General features: G+C 40.4%; 1 protein-coding gene across 2 annotated transcripts in view; it reads left to right on the forward strand.

Annotated features, from left to right (window-relative positions):
• LOC138013212 (uncharacterized) overlaps window positions 1-19,120 on the forward strand; it is a 45,976-nt gene extending 26,856 nt beyond the window's left edge. The window contains exons 12-21 of one of the 2 annotated variants that reach the window (XM_068860229.1): window positions 2,542-2,706; window positions 3,819-3,983; window positions 4,981-5,154; window positions 5,577-5,753; window positions 8,948-9,100; window positions 11,185-11,516; window positions 13,717-13,860; window positions 15,252-15,361; window positions 16,719-17,023; window positions 18,495-19,120. In XM_068860229.1, coding sequence (XP_068716330.1) covers window positions 2,542-2,706; window positions 3,819-3,983; window positions 4,981-5,154; window positions 5,577-5,753; window positions 8,948-9,100; window positions 11,185-11,516; window positions 13,717-13,860; window positions 15,252-15,361; window positions 16,719-17,023; window positions 18,495-18,634 — 1,865 coding nt within the window. In that variant the 3' untranslated portion in view covers window positions 18,635-19,120. The remainder of the gene's footprint in view (window positions 1-2,541; window positions 2,707-3,818; window positions 3,984-4,980; window positions 5,155-5,576; window positions 5,754-8,947; window positions 9,101-11,184; window positions 11,517-13,716; window positions 13,861-15,251; window positions 15,362-16,718; window positions 17,024-18,494) is intronic. The other variant, XM_068860230.1, reaches the window with a different exon arrangement.
• The last annotated feature ends 4,533 nt before the right edge of the window (window positions 19,121-23,653 follow it).

A 23,653-nucleotide genomic window follows, 5' to 3' on the forward strand; every position in this document is an offset into this window, starting at 1 on the left:
AAGTCTACCCAATTCTCTTCAACTTTGTAATAAGTTTCGCTGTGTATGTGAATCAAATTTTAGGTCAATTTATTGGACTACGCATCAACGCGATCGACGACTGTTATCTTCGTCTAGACCTAGGATAAATAAAATGATATGTGGTGTGCTTGTATGATCGTTAAATATATTGAAAGGTCATTGAAGTACTTCAAGGCGCTCTTTGCTGCCATTTTCAATCAGAAAGAGAAAAAAGATGCATTATTTGTAAACTGAAGGTTTAGCCGTGACCTCTTGCGTGACATGCATCCGCTCAGCAATTTGCATTGAATTTTTGGTCAAAGTAGCCCGAACTCTTTTCAAACTGGATGCGCTAATTTTTGCGGGCCAAAAACGACAGTTGGAGAAAATGACCTACAAGGATAAAGCTTTCAGCTGATGTACAACATGACACCTAAATTTATATACTAGGATTTTTATAGGTCTTTAAAGTTGGCCTTTATTTCACCTCAACCCAAAAGATTGAAAGTGGGTTATTTCAACGGGTTTTTATGTCGTCTTAAACTTGACAAAATTACATGAAGTTTACATTTTTTAAACGACAAAGGGTCCTTTTACCAATATCCAAAATAGCAAACCAGGAATTCAACGCGTTGTCGCATACGGAGTTAACGAAGTTGCAGAATTTTTCTTTGTTTTTCCGGAGGATTGGGTGCCGCCTCGGCGTAATTTGAACTTTTGGATTTTTCGGAAAAAGCAAAGCGCGATGGAACTTTTTATTTCCATTTTTGAAAATAGTTCACCAAATGGGTCTTTTAGGTAGAATAAAATAAATTGTGAAATTTTGCAACTGTCAGCGGATTCTCGATATTTACAGTCAGAGCCTCTTAAGCCTTCATTTAAAAAAGACCCCTGTTTTTTTTTTTTTTTTTTTTTTAACGGGAATTGTCCTATTTAATGGCCCGCCATTAATAACTTAAATTTCTTGAGAAAGCTGGATTGAGGAGAAAATAACGTAAAAGGCTCACTAGTTAAAGAATGCAATGCGTCTGTACGCCGCAGAATTAATATGCATTACGGGAGTTTTGGGCTATCAGACTTTTAAACTCGCGTTTTGCATACATAATAAGTTGCATTCAGACGCTGAAACTTGAAGCAGTGAGCCTTTGACGTCACTTTTCACTGGATCCAACCCTCTGAGGTCCAATCGGTCAGTTTTTAACTTGAGTAATGGCGGACCGTGAAATCCAGTACTTACTCTCAAAGTAAACGGCCGTTGGATAAAAATCAAAGCTCACAATTTTGCTAGTCAGATGTTAAGCAAACACACTTTCAAAATCTGGAGAAAAATAGGGTGTCCTTCGGAAAAAAAACTTGCACGCGCGCTAGTTTTGATAAAATCCTAACACAGCTTAATAAATGTAGTTTACGATAAAAATATAGTTTAAGGACGGTGCCTACTACTGTAATTGCGCACACGTTCTGCGCATCTCGAGACATCTCGGATTTCCTATGGGTGGTTCTTATTAATACAGGGATATTTTTACGCGATTCAAAACTGTGCAGAGAAAGCAGAACTTAGCAAGAGCTCTTGGTATCCAAAAAGAAAATTGGGGGTAACCATGCATTTTTCAGTAATTAAGCTTCAATTTGGAAAGAAACGCCATACATTGCTTTGTATATTAAAACTTTTTACAAATGTTGTTGATTAATTATCTACGAAAAATGCGTGGTTACCCCCAATTTTCTTTTTGGATTTCAATAACACTTGTTAAGATCTGCTTCTCCCGTATGTTCAGTAAACCGCGACAAAATACCTTTGAATTAGTAGGCACCGTCCTTAAGCGAGTTTTCCTTTTAGTAAGTGTCAGGAGTCGGTAAGACGTGAAACCACCGAGGGTTCTTCTCCCGGGGTTCTTCTATTGAATTTATCGGGTATCGGATGCCGCAGCACGAGCAAAATGACTGCACAGTGATATTCACAAGGCATCAATCAACAAAAGGGTGTCAGGCTTTTTCGATATTCTGATTGGTTGTCTAGATATCCGCATCTAAAGTTGGAGAAGCTAAAAATATGCAAGACGTGTTGCGTAAATGGACGCCACTGGAAAAATATTTTAAATACCAGAATTTCTCGACGCAATTTTGTTGATTGATGCCTTGGGAATAACACTGTGCAGTCATTTTGCTCGTACTGCGGCATGCGATACCCGATACTTTCAATAGAAGAACCCTTGGTGGTCTCACGTCTTACCGGATCCTGACACTTAATAAAATCGTAATCTACATTTATTAAGCTTTCTTCTGATGTATAGTTAGGATTTTATTGAAACTAGCGCGCGTACGAATTTTTTTCCCGAAGGACACCCGCGAAGGTGTCAAGTCTTGTAGCGCCGGGGGACTAATTGGGAACACTATACATTTAAATAAACTCAAAATTAAACGTCGGTTTTTTAGAAGAGGAGAAAACCAGAGTATCCGGAGAAAAAAACCCGAACCTCTCCATTTTTAGACCGCCGAGTAGAATGCAAAGTCTGCTTATTTCATACCATTGAATTTCAGATAAATGTCCGGCAGCTCCGTCGCCTTCCCGGCGTTGTCACATAGGGCTGCTTGGCCAGTGTTCCAATGATTCCGATTGTAACTACATTCAAGGCGGTCTCTGCTGTTACGATGGATGTCGCAGACGATGCGCAACTCCTCGTGGCTTTTCGGATTCACTGATGGGTTAGGGTTCATGATTAACAGTTTTCAATCCCAGTACATTTGGCACATTGCATGAATTATAGTTTAAGTGATATCGTTTACTTCAACAGCGGCATTGCTAGGAAAGATATAGTCTAGAGAAACAACAGCATGAAGTCCGCTAATACTAATTCTGCTTTTTTGCATCCGTTCAATGAGAGAATTCGAGGTCCTAAACCCCCTCCCCTGGGGGGTACTAAAAAAAAAAACAATACGGGTAGGGTCCGCCCCGAGGTCAGACCCTTCAGTCTTTTATATACCATTTTTGACAGAAAAGGAACACCTTTCGTATACCTTTCATTGACCAATGGTACCCCCTTTCGAATACCTTCCAAGTTACGGAATTGTTTTTTTTCTGTAACTTTCAGTACGGGCCGAGAAAACGAGGTTAGTAGGATATTTATTATGTCTCCGTGGTAATCAGCCCCGCGGGAAAGAAAACTAGTTGAAGTTCAACTGCCACAAATTGTAGAATAGTTTGCTTGCAAGTGCTAAGCCAGTGTTACAAGTTTACGAGGGAGAGACGACATGGAAAACTTCCTAAAGAATGTTTTATAAAAGTAAAGTGGTGCATTTATATAGCGCCTTTATCACAAACGTCTCAAAGGCGCTTTACAATGATCAATTTACCCCCAGCGGACTGGAAGCATATACAGGCGCAAATGGCAGCCGCTTCTAAGCAGTCCATGCATGCTGGTACTCATTTTACCGACCTCGGAAGGATGGAAAGCTGAGTGAACTTTAGCGGGAAAGAAGGTCGCCAATTATTCCACTCTCGGTAGAACTGGGAATGGAACCCGGGACCTTAGGGTTGGAAGGCAGAGATCTTACCACTGCGCCAACCCCTCCGCTCTTTTATCGCAATTTCAAATTTAGCAAGCCGTACTGTTGACTACGGCCCGCTAATTTAGCCAATCACAACACGCGTACTACTTGAGAGATAATAAAATAACCAAATTGGTATGGATTTTTTTAGGGGTCATTTATCCCTTTCAAACCCATTGCCACCAAATTTTAGCGCCTTATTCCTCACAGGAACAACATCACACTTTCAAAATCCAACCTTACTGACTTTGTACCTTTGTTGCCCTCAGTCCTCAGACCTGGTCAATGTCCAATTCTTCAACCACCTGAATTCTGCGTACTTGCGGATTATGATGAATGTCAATTTGATAACGATTGCTTTCCTGGAAAGAAATGTTGCAACAACAGTTGTTTTACAAGATGTATCAGTCCAACGTTTGCAGATGTTGGCTCTGGTAAGTGTTGGCAAATGTGCTGTCATTATCCTCCGTTATCTAATGTATCCTATTTGGAATCCTTCTATGATTTTAGAGTAGTTCCAAGGTTATTATGTGCACCGGACGACTGTAAATACTACTAAAGACCATTTGGTGTCACCATCTACGAAAGCAAACTCTATCTGGTTCAATCCACCTTATTTCAAAATCAACGATGAAATGATATATGAAATGCGGATATGAAATCAAGTGAAGCTATGATCGTCGCAGTTATGAACGCAATTTTTGCAATTGCGTAAAGAAGCCTGAAAAATTCAGGACTTCAACGGGGTTTGAACCCGCGACCTCGCGATACCGGTGCGACTTTCTAACCAACTGAGCTATGAAGCCACTGACGTTGGGAGATGGTCATTTGTGGGTTCTAATGTTCCCGTGAGGAATGAATCAACGATGAAATGATATATGAAATGGATCATATATGAACTGCGGATATGAAATCAAGTGAAGCTATGATCCTCGCAGTTATGAACGCAACATTAGAACCCACAAATGACCAGCTCCCAACGTCAGTGGCTTCATAGCTCAGTTAGTTAGAGCGTGGCACCGGTATCGCGAGGTCACGGGTTCAAACCCCGTTGAAGTCCTGAATTTTTCAGGCTTCTTTACGCAATTGCAAAAATTGCTTTTATAACTGCGAGGATCATAGCTTCACTTGAATATTTCAAAATGGCCGCCATTTTTATATTCTTTCGTTCCCTTGCAAATTGGCCCTCTTGGCGTCGCTTTCAAACGTAAAATTCAAAAGAATATTTAACCTTAAACGAGACCAAAAGGGCCGATTTGCAAACAAACAAAAAACAAAGAACTGAAACGGCGGCCATTTTGGAATAAGGTGAATCATTGATTCGTTCTCGTGACGTAAGAAAATGGCTGTATTCCATACAGACTTTAAATATATTTAACCAAAGATTTGCAGCGTGTTTCCATGTTTGATCGCGTGACCTCTTCATTCCAGTCGCTGCAGACTATGAAATAAAGTGTCCCATCACCACGCCATCAAAGATCTGTCACTTGGGACTTAAGAATACCTGTAATAACAACAATGAGTGTGTGAATGGCACCTACTGCTGTTTTACTGGCTGCAGAAGGCAGTGCTGGGATCCTGAAAAAAGAGGCTCTGTGCAAATAGGTAAGGTGATAGAGGAGGTGGAGTAAGTTTGCGATATGTTTTATGTCAGTTTTGCAGAACGCTTTTTGGTGCCGCAACACTTATCGGCCAATTTTTTTGTGGCGTTCTTGTAGCCGTCGCCCTTGCTTAAGTTCAATGTTAATCCTAAGCTAATTGTAACTAAAAGTATAAGATTCGAAATTCGAGTTACAGGAACTTCCTTTCAATTTTAAATTCAATTTAGATCATGATTAGAACGTTATAATTTAGCTCGATTAGAATGGAAACATTTCGGCTGAATCGCTCAGCCTTCATCGGTCTTTTTGAATGAAAGTGGTTACACGGCACTAAGTTCCGTAACCACTCATTCATACAGAGCTGCACTTTGATGGGATGGACTGCAGCGTCATAGATGATCTTTCCCTATTTTCTTGCGACTGTAGGTAAAAAAGGGATATGCCCTGTTCTTCCTACCATAATCCCGCTGTGTGCGGCAGATGTACATGAGTGCTTCATGGACTACGACTGCGTGAAGGATATGAAATGCTGCTCCAATGGCTGCTATAGGGTCTGCGTTCCTCCTGCGGCTGACAATGACACTTCTCCTGTGGCTGCAGCAGGTAACGCATGGAAGAACTATTTTAAAGGGCCTGTGTCATTGCAGTGAAGTTGATCTTGTGTAATTCTACTCGCTCGTACTCGCTATGCAACTTAACGTTAACCCAGAAATTACTTTTAAACTACACAATTTAATGCTTCGTGACAAAAAAGGTCCGTTGCATATATGATTTTAAGTTACAAACAACAGAGATAATATTTGAAAGACTGTTAGGCTGAACAGTTTTGCGATCCATTTGCCCATCCCTATCTCCTTTTGTATTTGCTGTTTTATTCAAACCTTCCTTAAGTGGTTTAACAAGTATAAGTTACATTTTGTTTTATTTGGTTGCCAGTTGTTAGTCGCCGAATTTAGCCAAATTTCCGGCTTGACACGGCCCCTTTAACTGCCGCGAAATTAAACATTTTTAGAGTTCTTCTTATGGCTGATTAGATAGTAAATTGGAATAAGCAAAAAATATATTTAAAGAGACCTAATTCAATGTATCACGGTTGGACTAAACAGAAGAGGAGCAGAAAAAAAAACTGGTAAATATCAAGATTTGGCAAGCTAGGTAAGTGAGAGGCTGTGGAAGGTCAAGACGAGGATTGTGCCTCTTGTTTGTGGGCGCTTGGGACAATTCCAAAAGGATTCATGGACCATATTGAAAACGAAAGTACAAATTCAAAGGGCTACTCCTTTGATGAGTTCATTTTATCGAGTACTGAAGTTGCAGGATATAACTTGTATGGAGAACTCATTACCGTCGAGCAACGCCACCCGTGACCAGCAGTTTTGAAATTTGAACTGAGTATTCAAATCAGCGTGCAAGTTTTGAACTTTGCTATCGAGATTCTGAATTTCCAGTAAATATTTCCTTCATATATCGCAAATAGTTAGCTATGAACTGTTGTTTTACAATAAAATAAAAGGTGTTTGAAAAGTGGAAACTATTTTCAGCGTTTGATGAATTATTGTTCATTTATTGTGCATTTTTCATACCAAGTTTCGGAAAAAATCTTCAAGATTCCAATCAAATCTCGGAAGCTTCGAAGAGGAATTCGGATGTTCATTTCAGTCTCGTGGATACTGGTCACGCATGACATAGCTCGACTGTGACAGTTGAAAAATGACAGACTCCATATAATAATAATCGTCATCATCATCATCATCATCATCATCAGCATGATCGAAAATTTACAATTTTTCGATTATTCCACCTCGTGCCGAAAGTAAAAGTTATCATGTATTCCAACTACCCAAGCGTTAGACTAGCATACTGGGCGTTCACGTTAAGGAAGAACACGGAAACCTTTGAGACATTTAGTGTCGCGTTTACGTGAAACGGTACACAGCAATAGTTAAATCCGCTGACTGGTTTCTGTCAGTCTTGAGATGTAGCTCGATGTCTTTCATGTTACGTCATCACCGCCATGTTAGTGGACGAAAACAGAAAGATGGTGACAAGAATGGATATTCCAAAATAGAGTGAGACACTTCGTTTTGTGTATATAAAGAGCCAAACGATCTTACTTAAGTTTATGCTCAGTTTAAAACAAATCTGTGAAAAGAGAGTGTCACTAGAACCATTTCGAGTAAGCTCTTAACCCTAATCACTAGAGATCAGTGCCTAACCCAGCAGTAATTCTCTGCCTAAAAATAGTGTTGTTTCTTAACACTGAGGCTGTCAGGTATTACCACGTAACGTGTCACGAGTGTCTCACCTTATTTTCGAGTATCCATTCCAGTCATAACCAAAACGAAAGATCTCTCATTAGCTCCCTTTGTTCGTCTAACAGCAATTGTATATTGCAGCCATGTTATCTGTGTCTGTAGAGACTAACGTTTAGGTTTACCATTAATTTACGCGATGATTGTTATGAAAACGGAGGAGGTAAAGTGCAAGTTGCAGGTCATTGTTTTGCCATAAGTGCAACAACTGAAACCTTTATAAAAATGCCATCCTTAAGCTAAAATGTTATCTAAAGTAGTGTTTAGGCCTAATGTTAGCGTTAGTAATGGTTTGAGTTGTTTCTGCTATGGTGAAAACTGTGAGCTGCAACTCTAAGCTGCTATCTGCAGTTTACACCCTCCAGTTATGAAAATGTGTTTACGTCCTCCTAAGAACTTAAAATTTGGACGTTTCACGTCGTTATTGAGCAAAGGATGTCAAAGAAATCTACCAATGAGAACGTGAAAAACTTATGGTGTGCTTACAGGGCATCTGTTTTTTGCTGATTTAAACCCGTTATCTTTTGTCGTTCTCATTCTCGTGAATGGCCATGTTGGTTGGCAAGAACAATAACCTGTCTCTTCGCCGGGATCTACACTTTATTATTATTATTATTATTATTATTATGCAAATTCAGCGAAAAAAAAGTATTGCATTGCGAACCAACATGGTCACCTTGTCACGTGCGTGGAAACTGAGGATTCTCTCTACTGACAAACTGAAATGTGAAGAGATGATATTCACTCTCGGTGATTGGTGACTCGGGTGTACTCGGAAAAAAATCTGAGTGCTCCTTTCTAGGAGTCAAACCTATACGACTTTCCGATTATTAGTTCGGATGCTCTAGTGCTGAGCTATGGGAGTCTCGTGGGAGCCAGGTCATGACCTTTGATTTCGACGATGATTCGGGGATATTCGGAAAATATCCGAGTAATCCCGAATGAAGCTACGAGCTTCCGATTACCTGTTCAGATGCTGTAAGACTGAGCTATAGGAGACTAGTGGGAAGTATGCCGTTAAATTATGTTCAGGTGGCAACTGTCCCGCTATACACTGCTAGGAACGAAATTGTCGAGAAGGCTCATTCTCGCTTCTCAATAGCGGTAGACCGAAATAGTACCCGGAAGGCCGTAGGTTCGATTCCTGCAAAGGAGCACTCGAATTTTTTTCCGAGTACACCCGAGTACACCCGAGTTACCGTCGGTGGTTTTTATGTTACGTCATCAACGCCATTTTGGTGGACGAAAACAAAATATCGCTCATTAGCTCCCTTTGTTCGTCCACCACCGATTGTACATTCCAGCATTGTTATCTGTGTCTCTGTGGATTGGTTGCAAACCACCTATTGAGAAAATATAATCTCTTCATTTCATCTTCCATCTCAGTCATTCATTTCAAACTGAAAGATACTACCAGCACAACATGCTGGTAGCATCGGGTAGGGTATGTCAAGTCTTATATTTGATTTTGTTAATCTTTTGTAGTGAAGTGTCCCCCTGTAACGCCTTATCATTGTACTAGCACTTTGAGGCCTCTTTGTGAAGATTTGAATGATTGTCCACGCGACAAAGTTTGTTGTTTCGATGGATGTCGTAGGAGATGCGTGGACCCCAAGGGTAAATTACCACCGATAACAGGTTTGTAAAATGTATTCGACGTATTTTTTTTATATCTCGCAGAAAGTACGTGCGCTGTGATTGTTTAATTCAACGAACCGTAATCTACAGTACGTCCCGCTAACTTCAAGATTTTAATGAAAGATTCTCTAGCATGTTTTTAATGGCGTTTATGTGAAATGAACTTGTAAAACTGTTTGAAGATTGCGGCTTTTGAGGCATGCCAATCATTTATGGCACTGGAGTTTAACCAACTTTTTTTCTTTCCCGCTCGCCTGATTACCTCAGAGATATAATAAAGAACTTATTAACCTCGTTTTGTCGGTCCGTACTGTAAGTTACGGATCTTCGTTTTTCTTTTTGAGTTTTTGGCCCTCGCATCAGAGGAAAAAGCTCGGTCGGTATCTTACAGTACGGACTTCGAACTTGGTTAGAAAGAGGCATAAAATCGCTCGTTGTCATCGTTCTCAATTTCGTGCTGCTAGCAAAGTTTCAATCCCTCTCTAAAAGAATGAACTTCACGAATGAAGATGATCCTAAATTCCTGAGCTTTTAGTTGGATTATACCAGATAAGCATCAGTAGGCTATCTTCTGTCAAAGAATGGCGGGAATTTCTCAACAATTTCTCTAAACAACTTCTCTTTGTGGCTGCTAAATGTGGCCCCAGGCTAGGCATGGTGGGAAATTGTATTTGTGACAAGTCGCGTTTGCCGGGAATACCACTCAAGGTCGATCAGCGTGATTCAAAATGTTTTCTCTGTGCATTTATGTCTTAATACTCTCAGCATTAGTCGAAGGAAAGGGAAACCAAACAAACGGTAGGTGAAAAACAGGCTTTCTTTTGTCCGTTGCTTAACGTAAAGTCATGGCTTGTGAAGTTTCAAGTTTAGGTGAAGCGAATATAAATCTCCATACACAGTTGTTAAGGATGAGGCATTTTTCACGGATAGACGAAGACGCCTTCTAAAATTTGTGTATTGGTGAAGTTGATTTCAATATTTAGGGTGAAAAAAATTTTTGGGACACAGATATAATCTGAACAACGTGAAGTCGATAATGGTTATTAAAGGTTGGTTATTAAATTACTAACGTGATCCACAATGTAAGGTTGGGATCAGACACAGAAGGGACTGTTTTGGAAAAAAACCTAAAATTCCAGCAGTGTATAGTTTTAGCCTTTTTATACCGCGAAACACAGGCTCGCCGAATTGCGAATCTTTCCTGCAGATGAAGACCTGATAAAATCTTGCAACCGCCTGATTTGCTGGTTTACTTGCCTTGAGCGGCTTTTATTTGCTCTCCATACAATCTGAAATCCTGGCTCTTTTGTAAATGAGAACCTACAGCGCCGCCACACTCGCCTCCACAAACGGGCCATGACCTGCACCGTGAAAAGCTTTTTATTGAGTCAAAGTTCGACTAATTCCCATCGGCTTCAACAACAGAGCTATCAGACTGACTCAACGTGTTTAGGGTCTGGTGGAATTTCCGCCGGAAGTAATCTAGGACAACAAAAGACCATTTTTTCTCAAACTCAGTGCTGATTGTGAGGAATAGATTTACGACCTATTTGCGCTGGCGCTGCCTGTAACGAAACTCCCAAAACTGTTGCCATGATTCTCTACAAATTTATTGCCTCGAAAGGGCGTACGTCGTTATATTTAAACCCTATTCGGGTGTGACAACGTCTCCCCAATTCGTAGAGCACTTCTGCTCGGCCATATAAGAGATTTGAAACACAATATTTAGTTTCGGGAAACCATTCCGCTAAAAAAAAAAACTTAGGATGTGCATTTTCAACATTTTTTAATGCGGGAGGGGGTCTGATTCGTCCCTAGTCGGCTCTATGTTGTCTCTATCATTAATTATTTACCAGGGAAGCGCTTAGGTTATGCGCGCGGGGAAGATAAAAGAGCCCGTTCTAGTCTTCCACGCCAAATATTAATAATGAAAGACGACTGGGGACGAGTCAGGGAGGGGGCCATTTTCAGTGCAGACATGTTGAACGTGAAATCCGCGATCACCGAAAAAAAATTCGTGTTGGTCGGATATCTTTGCAAAGGCAAAAAGTTGCTAACCCTTAATCACTCTTTTTTGTCTTAAGAGGGAGTTACAATAACCTGCAGAAAAAATGAAATGCAGATTGACGTGGAGCAAAAGATATTAAACGGAATCAAGTCCTCTTACCTCCGTCTCGTTGATCGGACGTGCAGCGCACGGGAAAATGAGACTCATTTCAGCCTAATTGCACCCTTGATGGGTTGTGGTACGGTCAGCAGTCACACGGATGACGCCGTTGTCTATAGCAACAAAGTTGAGGAGCAAGAGATTGGATATGAGGGTATGATTTCTCGAATGCCAGAGCTTACCATTCCTTTCAGCTGCTACTACACGAAAGAAGGTGTAACATCAACATTTGGTATTATTCCTCGGAAGGTAAGTTTCAATAATATGTCTCAAACCTATTTTTTCAGACATTTCTTATTGGCTGAGCACCGGGCTGCCATTCGGGAGGTCGTGAGTTCGACTCCGGCCGGACCAACACTCAGGATCTTAAAATAAATGAGGAGAAAATGCTGCCTTTGTTGTGACCATTGCAAATGGTTAGACTCTATAGTCTTCTCGTACAAGGACGATAAACCGTAGGCCTCGACTCACAGCCCTTCAATGTTCATAACCCTGTGAGACGTAAAAGAAACCACACACTATTCGCAAAGAGTAGGGCATAGAGTTCCCAGTATTGTGGGGTCTGTCTTCTGTGATATATCATGGTTGCACGAGAGCGTTTCAACGAGTTACGACTCCTAAGCTCCTAGTGGGTAAATAAACTATGACTATAGAACTTTTTGCAGATACAGCGGCCATTTTGATTTCTATTGACATTATGACATTATGGGATGCCTATCTGGGTATCCCATAATAGCTATTTGAAACAATAGTTGTCAAAATGGCCGCCGTATTTGCAAGTAGGTCTGACTAAGTGTTAATTGCATTTGGCACTGGGGCACTAAATGGGGACAAACAGGAGCCCATCTGGAGCGTGCAACTTCCATACAGCGTCTGTGAAACGGCGTTTTCACAAGTAGGTTTATTTTTAGACTAGCCCTTCCCGCGAATTAGGTAAAAAACAAAGACAGTTCCGGTTCGGTGACCCTATGACGTCAGCTTAATTTCTTGTAATTGGTCATCGGGCTCCTGTGGGAGTCATATTCGCGGGAAATTCAATCTAAAAATAAATTGGTCTGCGAAAACGCCGTTACACGAACACAGTAGAGTTGTAGGTTCCGGGTCATGGGTTCCTGGGACAAATCAAATCAACTCATGTGAAAAATCATGACTTGCCATGACTGGTGTCTGCTGCTTTCGTCACAATCGTGAACCAGAGCTGGTTAAGGCACAACTGACAGCTGGAACGAGTCCACTCGAATTAGTGTCAGAAACGCTTCAAGATCAGGATCGTGAGTGATGGGGATATCCACGGGTTCGTTTACGATAGTTAAGTTGGCTCAAACCAGTTTCAACACTTTCAAAAGACCTTGTTATTAGGATTGACACCACAACACTTTATCACGTAACTGTACAGCAATGCTTTGGAACCATGTAAAACATTAATTATTGCTGACCAAGATGCAGTCATTTTTGTGACATAACGAGTTATCATAGCAACAGGAAAGCCTTGCAAAAACACCCTAAATCCTGGCTTTAGTTGCTCATATCTGAAAAACTAACTCGGTGAGCCCATTTTTTAATTGCACAAAAGTAATCAGAAAGCCAAGATAAAACTCTCCGCAAAGTTTAAAAAAATTCTGTGTAGCGGATTCAGAGCTATCTTAAATTTTCAATTATTTAAGGTAGCTCTGAATCCGCTTGACAGAATTTTTTTAAAACTTTGCAGAAAGTTTTACTTTGGCATGCTGATTAAATTTCAGAAAGAAAAAATGGGGGTCAGCCTTCGTTTTTGAAATATGAGCAGCTAAAGCCAAAATATGGGGTGTTTTGGCAGGGTTTCCCTGTTGCCACGGTAACTTTTTACGTCACAAAAATGACTGCATCTTGTTGATCAATAATTAGTGTTTGATATGGTACCATGACATCTCTGTCAAGTGATAAAGTGTTGCAGTGTCAATCCTTCCAATAAGAACGTTTCTTTCAAGTATTGAATTGAAACTGGTTTGAGACACCTTAAGTAAGAAGACCGTCTTTAGTTTGCAAAAGATGTTTTCTGCTAAATATTGAAGCACATTCCATCTGAAGCAGCCAGAAGTATTCTAAATAAAAGCTAAGGAGCATTACTGCTTACGGTTTTGCTATCAAATGTATCAGAATAGTACACGCGCAGTGATTGGCCAATTTCGCAAGATGTATTCAACACTGCAGTCCACAAAATATAATAGTTCAAATATGTTTTCTTGATTTCAGAATATAAATAAATAAGTAATAGATAAATAAGCAAATGAAGCAGATAAAAAGAAAGGGTTAAGCGAACTGGAAAAACTATAACTCATAGAACAGCTCGACAAAACGAGATTAGCAAAAGGTGCATGCAGGCGGTACGCAGTTCGGTCTCACAGTCCTGTGTTGAAGTCATCAGTAGGAGATCTTTTACGTTAATCCTATTTTTTTTACTTATTTGAAGCTGAAAGTGAGTATGGAAGGTGGAGAAACTACGACAGAGTTAACTCTGGAAATATCTGTATTCAGAGACGAGGATTATTTGCTTCCGTTTGGCGTAAGGGACTTCCCATTGAAAGTCACCTTAAACAAGCCCTTGTTCATTCAGGTGAGTAGACCTATCATTTCGAGATAACATAGGAATCTAGGTGATTTTCATGTACGTCATCGCCGCCAAGTTGGTGGAAGAAAACAAAAGATCTCTCATTTGCTCCTTTTGTTCGTCCACCAGCAATTGTACATTACATCATTGTTATGTGTGCCACTAAAGATTGGTTGCCAGCCATCTATACTACATATATATAAATACTAACCTCTTCCTAACCTAGCGCGAGGGCCGTGCTGGGGAATATTGGCTAGGTCGCTGAGCAAACAACTGTAAAATGGCCTATTGCTGGCCATATAATAATGTTTAATAAACGAGCTGGAGGGTTTTATCGGGTTTTTAATCACCAGAGGAAGGCGAGTGGTTTAGACCCGAAAAACACGACCTGCGGGGAAAAAAAAAACACATTCCACGGAAAGCATGTCCCTTTGGAGTCCAAACAAATTATGAGACGAGAACATTAACATGCAAGGAAAACAAGCTATGCCTTATTAGTATGCTTTACATAAAGAATTCTAAAAAGGCATGTTTTATCGGTTTTAATTAAAGTTCATGCACTTGATGTTTTTTGGGTGTTTCTGTTTTGGAAAGAGGTCACTGTTTCAAGCTTTTTTCTTGTTACTGGTCAACTAACGTTTATAACTGGGATAACATATAGATTTAGCCAGGCCTCATAGCTTAGCTCCCAGGTTCGTACAATAAGTTAACCTAGCTTGAGCCTGCGATTCAGTCGAAACCCAGTACTTGGTCAGCTAACCTCGATGAAATCTAAACTTGATATGGTCATGGGATACTGGTCAGTGGATACCTTGTTTTGATAGGTGTCAATTGACCATAACATGGATGTCCAATATCAAAAACGTACTCTGAAAACGGAAGACCTTAGACAGCAATGACCAGGACCAGGTTGCTGACCAGCGGTGGTCATTGTTATTTAAGCTTTTCCGCTGAAAACTAGCTTGAGTATGGCCGCTTTGATGAGCTCTAACTTTGAGCCCGCGATATGGTCACGTAATACTGGTCACATTGGCATACATGGAGGGGTGGATGGTCGTACGACCGTACAGCCGTACGGTGACCAAAACCAATTTTTTTCGCACAGATGGGTTACCATATTTTCTTACCAATGGTGCTCAACGCGTGCGTCTTCTGCGTGCGGAGCTCGGCTAAAAAACGAGCTTCCATCAGTACGCCTGTGACTTATTCAGAATCGTTTTTCATATTCCTTGTCACAAATTACCCCTGATATAATCCAAGCTAAAAATTCCCGCTTTCGAAGTTTTATAGCCCCGTTAGACATAAATGTTAACTCCCGAAATCTTATGCCTCTTAATTCCTGTGCGCTGTAAACTAACTTTCATTGAGTTTCTTTTACGCATCATTTGCATTTTCAGTTGTCTCTTGATTCACCCGATCCCCGACTGCAGCTTAGAGAAGAAAAATGTTATGCTACACCCAGTCAAAATCCAGATGATGACATGAAATACTACCTCATCAGAGAAAGGTAAATGTTCTTCATCCCTGGAGGCAAATTAATTTTCTGACTGTAATGCTAGTAGACACAAATTAACTCTGAAGTTTAAACCTCCTCCCCTGCAAACCATCGAAATTCGAGACCGCCTTGGATCTGAGATTTCGTCCTGCGGATTCGAGATTTCAGGTGTGTGTTCCAGATTCCACCTCAAATGAATGCGGATCATGATTTCATGTGAATCGATTCCCTTCGTTTTCATGATGGTACTTGGGATGCGATTTTCAGAATTCGTGCATGATGCTGGATGATTCTAGTGGCCAAAGATCTAAAGATCTAAGATCTATCTTACTCTGTTTTATCGTTTTGTATCTCCTTATGGATAATGATCGTCCGAGATTTTTAGCTCGCTCGAACGTTGCTTAGAATTTGCCTTCGATCAACCATTTTTCATCCCTCCTTTGCTTAATCTTTGAGGCATTTTTTAGTGTTTTCAACAAGTCGCCCATTTAAATGTAATAAATATGGGACTGCATGCCTTTTCGTAAAATGCTCTGTATACGTTTCATACCTCTGAGAACTGAAGAACTGAGAGCTGAGAATTGATGCAGGCTCAATCTTGAAAGAAAGCTGGACATGACTGTATGAAGCTTACCCAGTTGGAAACAGTCTCTTGACGAATCCCTGTTTTCTTCGCTTTACCTCTCACTTTTCTCCTATAAGCTGAGGTTTGCTGCCGTGAGACTGACAGCTGTTGTTAATGATTTGAAGGATGGAAATGGCCTGCAATTTTGAAACAAAACTGGCCTACGTTTTTTCAGTGTCAAATTCTCATACCTCGTCTTGAAGACACTGATGACTTAGTTTTCAGCATAGTATCAATTTAGATTTATTTGTAGGGATGCGAGTTATTTCTGTGTAGTTGATAATATTTACCCGCCTCTTTTATCCATTTGTGTAACACTGAATAATAATAATAATAATAATAATAATAATAATAATAATAATAGTAATAATAATAATATTAGTAATAATAATATTAGTAATAATCAACATCATCATCATCATCATCATCATCATCGTTTACTCTCATGCTTTTCTAACTGAGTTCAAGTACTCAACAAACTGAAGAGAATGCAAATCCTTGTAAAGGCGATGAATCCAAAGGCTGGATTTAGATGAGAGGGACAACCGGAGAACTCGAAGAAAAAGCTCTCGGAGCAGGGACAAATTATCTCACCATCATACAGTTGAAGTTGTCTCGAATCAGGAGTGTTGAATCAAACCCGGGACGCATCAGTGCAAGGCGAGTCCTCTCACCACTGTATCATCCACGCTCTCTCAAAGTTTACACATAATCATAACAAAGTTAATTTGTTTGTCTTCACAGATGCCCTATTGATTCGACAGTCACTTACCACCCAGCCCCCCGCGGAGTCAGACGTTTTAGCTTTGACACATTTCAGTTCTCCGGAGATTATGGAACGTTTGTGTACCTCCATTGCAACTTGGTTGTCTGCAACGCTTCCAAGTCAAGTTCTCGCTGCTCTTTGGACTGTTTGAGTCTTGAATTCCCCAGGCGACGACGAAACGTTGAAAATGAGAACGGAGAGGTCAGAGCTGCACTCATGGAGGGACCTTTTATTCTTAAACGGGACACAGACGCAGCGGCGAGAGAAGACAACAGAGAGAGAGGTATCATTTTGCCTCACAACACCCCACTGCATTTACACCAAGGAGCTCTACCCTTAGATAACCTTTACACCATAAACAAAAATGCGAGGTTTTTTTTCTTTTTTCAGGGAAATGAGCGGCACCCATTTCGTTATTTTTAAGATTCAACTCTGATTTCATAGAGTCTTGTCATTGGAAATGCGTCAACCTGTTGGCTCAGGTGTTTGTGCTTCGAACTATCGAGCTGGAGTTCACGGGTTCGATCCTCCGTCGGACCAACACTCGAGGTCTCGAAAAAACGGACGAAAAAGTGTCGCTTTTGTAACATTAAACCTTCAAGTCTTACAAATAAGGGCTATAATTCGTAGTCCCCGTCTCAAAGCTCATGCTCATAAACTCTCAGTGGGAGCAGGGGCCCTTTTCTACAAGTGAGTCCCGAACTTTTCGGGTCCGAAAACCCGTTTTTGAAACTGCAATCCCATTGTTTCGATAAACTGCTCTTTAAACATGTTTTAAAGCCAACAAAGGAAAGTGATTTTGGTATTAAATGACTTACAACCTCTCTGTTTTTAAGATACAGAGGGGATTGTGACACCCAGAAAAGGCGCGAAAAGTTTCGGGGCTTTCGAGAAACGGCCTCAAGGGCACGAAGTTGCCGGTTTTGTGGTCTGGCATACTATAATTGGAATCTCTCTCTGTTGTGTGAAAACATAAGCCTGACAAATTGAACGTTAGCGTGTTCTTTCACGGATGCTGCGGATACTGCCTAACACCGACTGGATTTGCTTTCTGGGGTCCTGAATTCAACGCTAACTCGCTCTACAGGTTGCTTTCCCCAGTTTCTTAAAAGTCCCTACGACGCTTATTTTTTACCGTTTTTTTAACTTTTCGTTTCAATTCTATAGTCTCTGGATTGTGGTTCTTCAACAAATTTTCCCTCATAGTGTGTCCACGCGTTTTAGCGTGCGTTTGATTTATACGGAAAAAAATTGGCTGAGCCAGTTGGGCCCTGGGAACTAATGACGTCAAAAAAGTAACTTGATCGCATCTCTTCAGAGAGACTTGTGCAAAGTGTAAGAAGTCTTGTTAAAAATCTTAAGTCTTTATCGAAATGTCGGACGATATTTACCCTTCGAATGCTGTGAATGTTCTGACGATTCAGAACGGAATTACATTCTTGACTTCTTTGACGTCATTAGTTACCAGGACCCCACTGGCTCGGCCAAAAATCAAAGGTCCGGTAAAACGCGTGGGTACACTATGTGGGAAAAATTCTAAGTACTACACTCCAGACACCATGAATATATTTAAACGGAAAGTGAATAAAACGGGGGAAAAAGTAAGCGTCACAGAGATCGAGACTTAAACGCTGTGCTAATTTCAATTGTTACTTTCTACGTAAGATCACTTTGACTCACTTCCTCAGTCAAATGCCATTACACATTTTTAAGAAGAACACCTTCTGAATAACCTTCATTGTTGTGTCCTTTAGATTCTCCATTGAACGTCAACACAATAATGGTCATTGCCATGGCAATCTTCTGCGCTGCATGTCTCAGCATTATAGTTTACATGAAGGTGAAACCACGCCAAGAACCAAAGCCAGATCCGGAAAGAGAGACATACCTTTAGAGGGCATGTAATTGTAATGGTTGCCTGGTGTCGTCGACAACAAAAATGCCAGATGGTGGAAAGAAGCCTGGTTCAAAGTTAATCTCGCTAACGCATGTATTTTCAGTAATCTACGATAAAGCGTAATTAACAGAAATATCTATGGCAAGCGGGTTAGGATCAATTGGCTACGTAGGCAGGTTTAGGCGCCTGCAGTTACCTTTTGTTGTGTAGTCTATTAAAACGTTTTTATTTTTTGTTCAGGGCAAAAGAGTCAGCTAAAGAGCGAGGTGAAAATCAAAGCGGTGTTTTGCTAGAAATTTCAAACGTTTGTTCTTGTAACTAGAACCAAAATGAAGTTATTCGCGTTTAACAAAATGTTAATCTAAACCATTAGGGTATTCTCTCTCAAAGAGACAGCTTGTCTTTTCAATAGTTTATCTTGGAATCAAAGTAAACATTATGGAATATCGCTTAACAATCAAAACAAAGAGAATCTCTGTTGTGTAAGTTCCTTCAGTTTCTTGAGAGTTTGCAGGAACCCATGACCAGAAGCATCTAACTAGCATATATATATATATATATATATATATTCGCGGAAAATGTAATTAAAGAGCCATCTAAAACTACAATCATAGACAAAAGTAGTTGGCAAGGTTATGTAAATGAACCGCATCAGAGCTGTACTTCAACCCGCTTCTGTTAAAGCGCAAGAGAAATAGTTTCACCTTCTCTTATATAGCCCCCTCCCCCCTATTCAATGTTGGAAGGTAACACAACAATTTCCCACTAAAACCAGTCAGTTTTGCACAACAGGGGGGAATGGGAGGGGGGGGGGGATGGAGGGGAGAGAAGTAATGAAGACGTCGAAAGTCCTGACCTTCCCAAGGGTTTTGTCTATGATTGTAGCTTGGACTGAGTAAAGGGCGTGACATATGCTAAGTATGGAAGCTGTATGCTCCCGGTGTCACGGGCTCCGGGAGTGAGATTTTTTAGATTTTTCCAAGTTAGGCTAAATAGGTTCTTAAAGAAATGGTATTCACAGTAGTTTTAGGCGATCTAGCTTCTTAAATTGGTTGTTATTTCCACAAAAGATATCTACTCTATGATACATATGGTATGACTCATTTCCCCTGAAGAGGATCCTGATACCTTTAAGATCTGTGCAGTTTAAAATTTGTTCCAGACGTTTGAAATTTCAAGGTCATTTTCTAAAATAAGAACCTGTTTAATTTCTTAGGCTAAACTGCTTCTTATGTAAAGGGGGTTGGGGGGGGGGGGGGGGTCTAACAGTCTAACATGAAATTTTTAGCCTAACAGGTTCTTAAATTCTAGATTCTTATATGTGGGTGTTTACTGCATTACTTTAAGCTGTAAGTTACCTAGTCCCATTCTATCGGTTTATTCTCTAATCAATGGTCCCGAAAGTCATGGTCCCGAAAGATAAATACAGCATGGCCAAAGATGATCCATCACTCATAGTAAAATTAATTCCCGGTATCAGCGTGGTATTTTATTCTTTCCCGAAGGTCACACCTGTCGTATGAAAAAAAAGTATGTTTCCTTTGTATTTGTTTCTAATTTTTGTGAAGAACCAAGCCCGCGTTACAACACAGCCAGTGGTATACTTCACTACACATGCTCACAAGCTCAATCATTACAGACAAAAGAAAACTGCGGAAACTTGAAGTTCGAATATGGCAGTTCAGATTGAGAGCCCGGTTCTCCTACGAAAAAAAGCTAAATTTGTTGGGGTCGTAACATGCAAGACCAAATTTCGTTGAGAGTAGATTGCAAAGTACCCAATTATTTCTTCTGGTAAGTCAAACAATATGATGTTTTACTGCAACTGGACTGGTGTATTGGTATAACTGAAAAACAAGTACACTGGGGTAGGACCTACAGAAATGCTACCTTTGCTATCAATGAACTTCAGGAGCTCCGTGGCGCTGCTCCTTCTATCACTCCTAGGAAAAAAAAGAACTTAAAGGTGGTCTTAACAAGATGGCGATTTTCAAACATGTGCTCGACCCACTCTCTTTGAGATTGGTGATCAGATGGAGCTTATAAGCACAACAATGGCGATTTTCAAACATGTGCTCGACTCACTCTCTTTGAGATTGGTGATTAGATGGAGCTTATAAGCACAACACAATATTCGCGCCCGTAGTGTATCGTAAATAAAATGTCTCGCCTTCGGGCTGGTCTTTCATCTACAGGATTTGAAATAATTAGTGCTCATAAAACAAGAGAACAAAGCAAACATAGCACCTAATTAGTAAGCACTAATCGGAATAACAATGGTTCCTTTGTCCTCCGCCATTTTAGTCCAGTATTTGAACGTCTGCCTCGCCTTCGGCGCGACATTACAGAGCTTTGGATTCTTGGACGAGAACGACTACGAGTACGTGATTTTCTCACGAAACATCAGTGAGCACAAACCAGCGTCATTTTGGCGTCGAAACGAAAGAGGTCATGGAACTGGAAACTTGAAAAAGAAATATTTCTAGGTCATCTTCAACCTCCTATAGATAAAAATTCAAATTATATTGCGATTTTGATTTTAGAATTTGATGACGTCCTTGTGAAAACCATCTATTTTTTTACGATGTGGTCGCTCATACTGTATGTAGTAGGTATAGTATAAGTCCCTCCCCCTGAGGAAAAAGGGGAGAAGGGAACGACGCTAGAACTTTGCGCACAGGGGCCGGTTCCTCGAAGTCTGGTTAGCGCGACCCGTTGCTTAGGAGATATCAAAACCGATAGGTTTCCATGGTATTTAATGTTGGTTAGCGCTAACCATGCTTCGAGCAACCCGGGCCTGGTTTTTTTCGACGAACTGTTGCCGCACAACAATATCAAGGAATACAATCCTTTTTCATTGCTTGCTAAATTAGTCTTGATTCGCACCTCACCCTTAAACTTCTTAGACAGATGCGGGATAAATTTCTTATGCGCTTCTTTATTTGAGATGAAAATCTCTACAAAAATACGACATCGGATCTACAAACACGCGAGAACGCGTGGACGGAGACGCGTGGACCCACGTGAACGGTGTGAGTAGGACATGCAAAGCGACAAATACGAAAGGTCACGACCTGGTCGTTTTGGCTGGACTCTTGTTTTTCAGCGCATGCTCACTTCGTTGTGTCGATGAGGTCGTTTTTGAGCCACTGCAGGCAACCGGAAGTGGGCTGTTTAAAGTGCCACTATGATCAAATTTTTACCTCTTGATTTTTTAGGCGTATCACAAAGAATTCTATGAAAGAATAAAAATGCCGTTTACTGTTTGAAAATACCTGCATTGGTTCCGGAGATATTTGAGTTTGAAAAATGTGTAAAATATGCAAATGAGATGACTGATGATGTCACGCCCTCAACCCAATATTACATCAAGTATATAAATAGAGCTATTTTCGCCAATCTGCAGCGCAGACCATTGAAACTTGGTAGGCTAATAGTTCTACAGAAAACACACCTACGGCTATAAAGCATTGTGTTCCCATGCCAACTAACTCTTTTCCAGTCCCCACCCTCTTGAGTGATTTTCAACTCGAAAAACGTTAAACAAGCCCACAAACTCAAGCTAACATATTTATATGCTTTTTGGATCATGTATATGAGGCACCATTTGCAAATATGAAAATAGAACGCCAAAGGTGGCCAGAAATGCCTTTAATATTGCAGAGGTCTGGAACCTAGTATGTTGCCATGGTAACAAAACTGTTAAGCTCAAAGTGTGGAGCACATTTTGTAGAATCTTTCTGCAAAGAATCAAACATTTCTGATGCAAATTGGCTGAGATATCCTTTTTCATCATATTTGATCAAATTTGGTTGAGTGGATGACGTCATCACTTGTCTAATTTGCATATTTTAAAAACTTGAATATCTCTGGAACAAAAAGAGATATTTGAAAATAGTAAAGAACATTTTTCTTCTCATGCAGGCTACTTATGTATGTCTTAAAATGGCTTCGATAGAATAGATGCGATTTGCGTCATAGTGGCACTTTAATTAAGCCTGTGGTTTCCATATGATCGTCCGGATCGGGACGATTATATGGAAACACTACCCAGACCATCGCTGACGACCCGGGCCGCCTGAGACGACCTCGATCGCTTGGATAGAACTGAGTTCTATGGAAACCAGGCTTTGGTTGAGACTACCACATTTATAATGCTAAGTGTCTTGTCACTATTGCAGACTATCAGCTTAAAAATCAGGCCCGGGTTGCTCGAAGCATGGGTAGCGCTAACCAGTGTTAAATATCATGGAAACCCATAGGTTTTGATACCCGCGGTTAGCGCTAACCATACTTCCAGCAACCGGCCCCTGGGGGACTCTACTGGCATGGGATGTGTTCACTTCCGCTTGCCCTCGAAAGGGTTTTCAGCTGAACGCGCGCGTAAGCCACACACGCAATTCTAAAATTTTAAGAAATTGGATGACTGGTCCGTCGGACGAAAACCGCCAAAGAATCAAATTACGAGAAACTCTAACAATCCCGAATCGTATAAATTTTATAAGATTTTTATTCGATCTGAAAGAGATAAATCAAATAACATACTTCAACAATAGAACTAACCGAAATTAACGGGCTTAAGTACATCGTATTAACCTAAAACCATGAACAGATTTAACTGAGAAAACTATGCGGCATTGCACAATTCTTAATCACATGCAGTCAATTACAAAAATACACCGACAGAAATAAAAGGAACAATTGACCAAAACAAAGCCTAAGAAAACGGAAATTATAAACAACTGATGACTTACTTCGTGACGGGATTCCAGAGTTAAACTAAACTGTAAAAACCTTGAAAAACGGGAAAGCTATCCTAATCCATACCGCCGACACGACACGTGTATAAAAAACCTAACTAAAACCGTCAAATTGCTCAAATTTCAATGTCAATCAATGTAATCAATAAGTGAATGGACAAAGTGTAATAGATCGTTTTCACTGTCACGCAATAAAAAAATAAATCGAAAACCATCCAGTGGAAAAAGTCAAGACTTCGTGATGTTGTAGAAGATA

Source organism: Montipora foliosa, chromosome 8 (genome assembly GCF_036669935.1).
Source record: "Montipora foliosa isolate CH-2021 chromosome 8, ASM3666993v2, whole genome shotgun sequence".
Taxonomy (NCBI): domain Eukaryota; kingdom Metazoa; phylum Cnidaria; class Anthozoa; order Scleractinia; family Acroporidae; genus Montipora; species Montipora foliosa.